The sequence below is a fragment of the Stenella coeruleoalba genome, assembly GCF_951394435.1.
Source record: "Stenella coeruleoalba genome assembly, chromosome: 21".
NCBI classification, from domain to species: Eukaryota; Metazoa; Chordata; class Mammalia; order Artiodactyla; family Delphinidae; genus Stenella; species Stenella coeruleoalba.
In genome coordinates, this window is record NC_137167.1 from 7,820,900 (window position 1) to 7,828,901 (window position 8,002).

At 41.0% G+C, this 8,002-nt stretch overlaps 1 protein-coding gene across 1 annotated transcript; it reads right to left on the reverse strand.

The window, feature by feature from the left end:
• Positions 1-6,573: 6,573 nt before the first annotated feature.
• Positions 6,574-7,755, reverse strand: APOOL (apolipoprotein O like). The gene has a single exon (XM_079909198.1). It carries the CDS (start codon positions 7,634-7,636, stop codon positions 6,863-6,865), a length of 774 nt encoding a protein of 257 aa, XP_079765324.1. The 5' UTR covers positions 7,637-7,755; the 3' UTR covers positions 6,574-6,862.
• Between the last annotated feature and the right edge of the window lie 247 nt (positions 7,756-8,002).

Sequence of the window (8,002 nt, forward strand, 5' to 3'; positions counted from 1 at the left end):
ACTGAAGTTTTCAGTAAAGCATCAGTTCTGTAAATTGACAGAAAGCAGTACTTTATTGTATTTGGAACTTCACCAAAAGTTGTTCATCGTTTTAGAAAATACATCAGTAACAGCAATGCCATTGCATTGTTTGAATCACAGTAAAATGTTCCCATATCAGTCCACATTCATGGTCAGTACCTTCTGGTGATTACCTGTAGAAGAGCAGGTATCTGAGTATTACCTGCTATGTTCTAGTCATGCTTGAGTATTACATATTGAGACCCTCTCCTTGGATTTCCCCTTTCCATTATTACAAGCAGGAGGTCATATGATTTTTAAAGTTATGTCTATAGGTAGGTTATATTATTTATGGATTTCGCTTTAGAATAACAAATGGAGTTGTTTAAAATACTTAATATAAAAAGGACATTAGATATAATTGGGTTGAGATCCACTGAGGTAAAGAATCAAGGGGTTCATGAGAAGCTGACCATAGAAGATTACATTTGTATTCATGTCAGGACAAAATTAGCCTTTGATTCTACTACATGGACTTGAAGAGTAGAGCTTATATGTAGTTCATCCATTTCTAATATCCTCATATCTGTTGGAATAAAACCAAAAAACTCTTCTCCTAATAATTAAAATTTGCTTAATGTTCTATGTTTTACTGAACATTTGCATTTAGAATATTTCATTTGGTTCTCAAGACCACCCCATGAGGTAGATCCAGGTCATTGTTATTATTCTTATTATTTGCTCAGGAAATTGACATAAAGAGAGATTACCTGACTTGCTTTAGGTCGCCTCTCTAGGTACGTGGCTAATGCTGGATCCACTGACTCAATCACACTTTCTCGTCATGTCACTCACTCTGGAAGGATGGCATTTTATTGGTGAATGCACAGACAAGCACACTAATTCAAGCATGGATTCTGAACATCAACGGAGTTCGTGTCTTCTAGACTTTCTGTGAGAATAAAATGAGGTAATACATGTGAACATGTTTAGAACAGAGCTTGGCGTAAGAAAGGTACTCAGTACTGATATGTTTCTCTCCAAACTCTACGGCCACAAGAAGGTACCCTGGTTATTCTCCTAGAGGCAGAAAAGACTGGGTCTGTGCTCATGGAGACCTGGAAGCATCTTGTGCAACTTAAGAGCAGGCTCATGTAGAGATCTTCCTGCTTCGTCAGTGGTCAGGACGTCTCAATGAGGCATCCTTCCCAGGCTAGGTTTTAAAATGTTTCCCCTTGCACCACCTTTGTTAAAGCCACTCACTCATCAAAATGAACAGGTACAAGAGCTTGAGGAGAGCACAGTTAAGCACACGTTTGGATCTAGCCGCTCCCTACTTTACAGCATCCGTGGAAAGCTTGGCAAACAGGAAGACGTCCCACTCAGCCCTGGAAGTCTCAGGGGAGGCACCGAGGCCCCAGCACATGGCTCTGGATTTCCTCCCACCCTCATCTCCCAAGCATGGGCCTAACCTGAATAAATAGAGGGGGAGGAAAACAGGAAGCAGTAAAACAGTTCAGTGGAAAGTAAACACGCAGCAAAGGCACGGGCCTTCTCTCTGCCTGTTAGGCTCTGTGGGAGGCTGAGAAAAGCAGAATCTATGAGGAAAGGCCCCTCTTGTGGTTTTGGTCTGTCTCCCATTCTGCCCACTCTTTCCCCAGCCTGTGCATGAACATACACTCACATAACCCTGCTTCCCCACTCCCTGTCCTTCCCCTGGAACAGGCCGATCCCGTGGAGGGTGTGCAAGACCTCGATACATTTATTCTAAATTAAACTGTGGGTAGAATGCTATTTATCAACACTTTTCTACATTGTTCATCTCCCTCTTTGTTAAGCTTTTTACCAATGCTGTTGAAAACGGAGTCAGTCAGTGATCCAATCATGCCCCTAAATGAATCACTGTCATACATGAAAAACTTTGGACCAGGGGTCTGGAGGTCTGGAGTGTTTTTCTAGCTCGGTCTCTGCCATCTGTGAAGTCAGATCATTCCTCTTAGCTTCAGTTTCCTTGTTTGTAAAATGATAGAGCGGGAATAGATGATATCTAAGGAGAGAAAGCAAGACACCCTGTGTCCTAGTCTAAGGCCACAAGCATGCAGAAGCCCTGCAGCTACTATCAGATGTGTGGACTTTAATGAAGTAGGCATGATATTTACTTGTGGGAACATTCCTCTGTCCAAGAGATGGTCTGTGTCTGGGGAAGCCAATCGAGTGTCTCAGAGCTCCTAAAAGGCATCCATGTGAAACGAGCAAAGTTAACCTTTAATTATTTTGAAAGTGGAGTTGTAGGGTCTTCTAACACTAATTGGAAAAGGGCAATGAACCACTTTGGGGTGCTAGCGTGTGGTCCCACACATAACAGAACATGTATCCTGTAACATACATCTTCTTTTGCTTCTCCAGATCTTAATCGTTCGAGGAAAGATGGCTTTTAATGGAGGAGAGAAGTAGATAACTTCATTCTCACACTGACTTCTTACTCTGACCATGACAGTTATCCCAACACTCCTTTGCACATGAGATTTGTTGAACATGACCTTTGGGCTAAAGCGATCTACAACCTCAAGAAACATCCTGAAACCTTAGACCATCTGTGCTCTGGCACAGGGGCGAGGAGCTAGGACTCTATGGCTGAATGCCTCCTAGAAGTTGACCAGATGGTCACCATCAAGGTCCCTGTGTCCTCACAGTGGGAGAGTGACTCCTTATGCTTTGCCATGACTCTGGACCAGTGCCTTTCCATTGTTCCACTCCTGACAGATGAAACTTGACTTTACATCAGAAAAGCTCTTTCCTAGAACCCCTCTTGGGTACTAATAGGTTTTTGGCCTGAGGTTTACTGCATTATGATTTCATGATGAAACTGGGGAAGGAGAGCTATGTTTTCAGAGGCTCTGTCAGTGCACAGCAGGTCCCCTCCAGACAATGAGGCTACTGTGGAGTAGAAGAGAGCCTGCTGGGGCAGATTCCAGGCGGTTTGATTTAAGAGGTGCACACAGCTGCCAGGCACTGCGGAACTATCGTGATGTGCCGGAGGAATCCAGGTTTCAGGAGAGAGACTGAGGCACCGGATTCGCGGACTGGCTCCATAGGAGCATGGCTGGGGTTCTCATTTCCCTCCCGGCTTTAGGATATGAGTTCCTCAGTAACTTGATGGTGATTTCAGTGTAGTCCTACCCTGCCTGGTGTTTCCAAAGTTGATTTTGACTTCCTATCCTCTCATTCCATCTTTACCAACCTGCGGAGTTTCCAGGCTCAGGACCCCGGGGACCATGTTTCCTTTGAACTTTTTGCTCTTGGACTGAGGTCAAACGGACACCTTCGTGACCTTGGAAATGCAACTATTGCCAAGTCCCTGTATCACTTTGAAGTGAGTCACGATGCCATCAACATACTATCAGGATGGTCTTTGGAGCGTGGTATTATATTTGAAACAGAAGTGTATACTTACAAATTACTAACACTAGCACCCCAAAGAGGTTTGGGATGAGAGTAAGTCATCATCCTGTCCCACTCTTCATGCATCCCCTGGTCAATTAAATTACTGGAATTCATATTATTAAAAACTGCATTTCTGAAAGTGTAATTCTTTGCATATTGGTCTCCTCTCTAGAAAGAAACATGAGCCAGGGATTATATCTTTTCATTTTTCTAAAAAAAAAAAAAAATCAATGTTCAGAAAGAGCCTGGCACATGGAATTTCTTTAACAAATATTTATCAGTGAGTGAATGAAATTTATGTATGCTGATTTGAGACATGACACCAAAGAAATATATAACCTTAGCCAAATTTCTTCATATCTATAAGCATCTAATTCTATGTCTCAAAAACAAAAGGACTTTTACTAAATAATTTTGGAAGTTGCTTTTCACTCCAATATTCTAAGATACTTTTTCTTATTTCAAGATATCTGGGGTTCGGTTTTGTACAAATTACTATACAAGGGAAACAATAAAGTTGAAGTTATGGGCTTGTCTCAAGAAATACAATAAGTTAAGTCAATGGTGTTCCTAAGGCCCATTAAGAATTTTAACATCTTTCTCTGTGGTGGGTGATGCAAACTGCATTGTTCATTTATGCATTAATAATTCAGTGCCTAGGGCTAAAATTAGAGAGAGGGAAATATGAATACTGGCAGTGATTTTCCCCTCTGTCAAATATTAAAAATGAGTGAATGTGGTTAGGATAGGTATAAATAGTCATTAAAGGGAAATACTAGATTCACATATTACCATTTTTTTTACTTGCCTTTAAGAAAGATCAGAAAAGAAGAGATTTTGAGTCAATTATGAGGAAAGAAGAGGTGACAAATGAAACACCTCAGAAAGAGAAGAAACACAGGAAATACAGAGGCTAGTTCTCTCAGCTATATCTCTAACCCACTGCAGTCACCACGTGAAAAGAATTTTGAGCAGAAGAAGTAAAAATGCTTTTATTGTACAAATCCTTTGTCTGAAGATAATAGAAGCCTACCTGTGGGAATTCCAATACCTTCCAAATATTTTTTTGAAGAATCCAGAAGTTTCCAGGATTAAAAAGAAGTGCAGGGTAAGGCTTGATTTGTCCAGTCACTTTTTGCACCAAGTTCCTGCTCTGGAATGAATCACGGGCCTCTACTTTCTCTCTCTCTCTCTCTTTTTATTTTTTCTTAATTGCAGTATAATTGACATACCCTGTTGTGTTAGTTTCAGGTGTACAGCAAAGCGACTCAGTTATACATCTATATATGTTTTCTTTCAGATTATATTCCATATTCTTTTTCAGTCCCCACCTCTGCTGTCCCTTCCCTACAGGACCTTTCCTCATGTATGGACACACCTTCCTTCTTGATTCATCAAACATCACTAAGCCAATGCGATTGTGTGTAATAGACTTGGTGATATTTGGGGTGTAATGGAGAGCTCTGCTGGATAGTACAGATGCACATGTAACGTGAAGCCATGTTTTCAGCCTTCTTTTTTTTTTTTTTTTTAACATCTTTATTGGGGTATAATTGCTTTACAATGGTGTGTTAGTTTCTGCTGTATAACAAAGTGAATCAGTCATACATAAACATATGTTCCCATATGTCTTCCCTGTTGCGTCTCCCTCCCTCCCACCCTCCCCATCCCACCCCTCCAGGCTGTCACAAAGCACCGAGCCAATATCCCTGTGCCATGCGGCTGCTTCCCACTAGCTGTCTACCTTACTGCGTTTGTTACTGTGTATATGCCCATGACTCTCTCTTGCCCTGTCACAGCTCACCCTTCTCCCTCCCCATAACCTCAAGTCCGTTCTCTAAGAGGTCTGCGTCTTTATTCCTGCTTTACCCCTAGGTTCTTCATGACATTTTTTTCTTAAATTCCATATATATGTGTTAGCATACGGTATTTGTCTTTTTCTTTCTGACTTACTTCACTCTGTATGACAGACTCTAGGTCTATCCACCTCATTACAAATAGCTCAATTTCGTTTCTTTTTATGGCTGAGTAATATTCCATTGTATATATGTGCCACATCTTCTTTATCCATTCATCTGATGATGGGCACTTAGGTGGTTTCCATCTCCGGGCTATTGTAAATAGAGCTGCAATGAACATTTTGGTACATGACTCTTTTTGAATTTTGGTTTTCTCAGGGTATATGCCCAGTAGTGGGATTGCTGGGTCATATGGTAGTTCTATTTGTAGTTTTTTAAGGAACCTCCATACTGTTCTCCATAGTGGCTGAACCAATTCACATTCCCACCAGCAGTGCAAGAGTGTTCCCTTTTCTCCACACCCTCTCCAGCATTTATTGTTTCTAGATTTTTTGATGATGGCCATTCTGACTGGTGTGAGATGATATCTCATTGTAGTTTTGATTTGCATTTCTCTAATGATTAATGATGTTGAGCATTCTTTCATGTGTTTGTTCAGCCTTCTTGCCATAGAAAAGTTTTCAGAAATACCTTGGTCCTGCCAGTGGTTGGGACGGCTTTTACCATTGCTCTAGAAAGGTCCCATTTCCTCTCCTGCTCTCCATCTCAGGATCTCCATTCTCTTCTGAGGCATCAAAGAGAATATCGTGGAAGTTTTCTGGGTGGGATTTCCCTTAATCATTAGGCTTCTGTTACTTTTGCATAATCAGAAGAGTCCAGAGAGGCTGAGTGACCAGCATCCCCTCAATACTTTCTTTTCTAAATGGCATTTTCCTCTTGCTTAACGTATGTATATATAACCCCTTAGACTTGTCTTCATAATGATGTCATTTTTTTGTCATCCGAAGTGGCCTGAGTCATATTTTGTGACTACCCAAGCATACAAATATTCCCTTTGCCTCTCCAAATTTGACCGTAGAGCAGTGTCACCTGAGGAGCATTTTCTTTTCTTTTCTTTCTTTTTGTCATAAAATATGGATATTTTATTCCAGCTCTGGGAAATGAAAAACAAAGAGGAGGAGGGAACACATCCTTCCACACACTATTCTAATTTAGCTGACATTAATTCAGAAAAGCTAAAGCAAATATATATGTGCAAATGTATACATATTTATAGATACACATACATATTTTTTCAGATTTTAGTCTCATCTGTGTTCATATATTTATTTATTTATTTTTATAAATACCCTTAAAAGTCACCAAATGCATCCTAATACTTCTACCTCTGTGTCTTCATCTACCATTTAATATTGTTTGGATTGTATTCAGTTTGTGTTTTAATCACTTATGTGATTTGTCTAACTGTACATTCAAAGATATAAGGGAAAAATTTGGTTTAAATTATACTCTATGCATCACAGTTACCCATTACATGATTTTTTTTCATCATTATTTGCAACTTCACACATCTTGTAGTTCTCTGTGCAGGCTATTTCAGCTTCTAGTGCCGTACATACCTACATCTCCGGATGGAACGGCCCGTGATCCATGAGCTTGGGGTCAGGCATAAACTGTGTAGCACCTGAGGTGGATTCTGGTTTGGTCTTTGTTTCAGAGCTGAGTTCTGTTGGCAAGGCACAAAGGTTGTGAGTTGTTTTTGCAGGTATTTCTATTTCATCAGAGCTTCCTAGCTTAGCTTTTTCTTTTGGTTCAGGAAATGACTCCTTTTTGTTGTTTTTTGTCCACAATGATTGAACTGCTTCATAAATTTGCTGGCTTATAGCACATGCCTTTTTCCCAGTTACCTTTGCAATCATTACTGATTGAACAGGGTAGAGAACAGTTGCTCCTAAAGTGGCCAGTCCCAGTGGATAAGCAATTCTCTTAAACCTAGAACCTTTTCTCGCTGAAATGAAGGCTGCCAATCCTGAAACTGTAATCACTCCAATTTTCGGAAGAAAGTCTCGAGGTGGATTCTTCAGATAGACATATGCATCTTTTCCAAATTGTGCTGTATCCATTATCCCATTTTTCACAAAGACATAAACATCCTTGCACCAGCCAATATAATGACCAGTTGTAGTGCGAATGGATGCAAAGCCCATTTGTAAGTCACCAGGCTGTTCTTCAACATATTTAGACTGGAGAGGTGGCGCAGTATATATGGGGAGCTGCTTTGGTTTCACTAGCTGCTCCTTGGACTCCTCTTCTTTGGCCACACGCACTCTTACAGATGCACATATCAGACCTGCTGGCATGGTTGTCTCCTTTCCCATCCTGACAGCCTCCATAGCTTTGGCCCTCTCTGGCCAGGTATTCGCACGGAGAGTGTCTTGAGGAGCATTTTAAAAATGCATTATCTTGGGTACCATTTTAAGCCTAATAAGAAGGATTTGGGGAGGGGGGGTTGATTGAGTTCAGAGCCCATGAGTCTGAAATTTTCAAACTCTTCACACATTATGCTTGGGTAGCTGGTCTCAGGACCGGCCATTCAGAGCTGCTCCCAGAAAGCACGATGGTCCGCTGTGGTTAGTCCAGTTTCCTCTGTTCTTTCACTCTTTCCCTTCCCCCATATGTATCCTGCCTCCTCTCTCCCTTCTGCTTTTTTTCTCTCTTTCCCTTTTCATCCATCAGATATGAAGTTCCCAATATGTGCC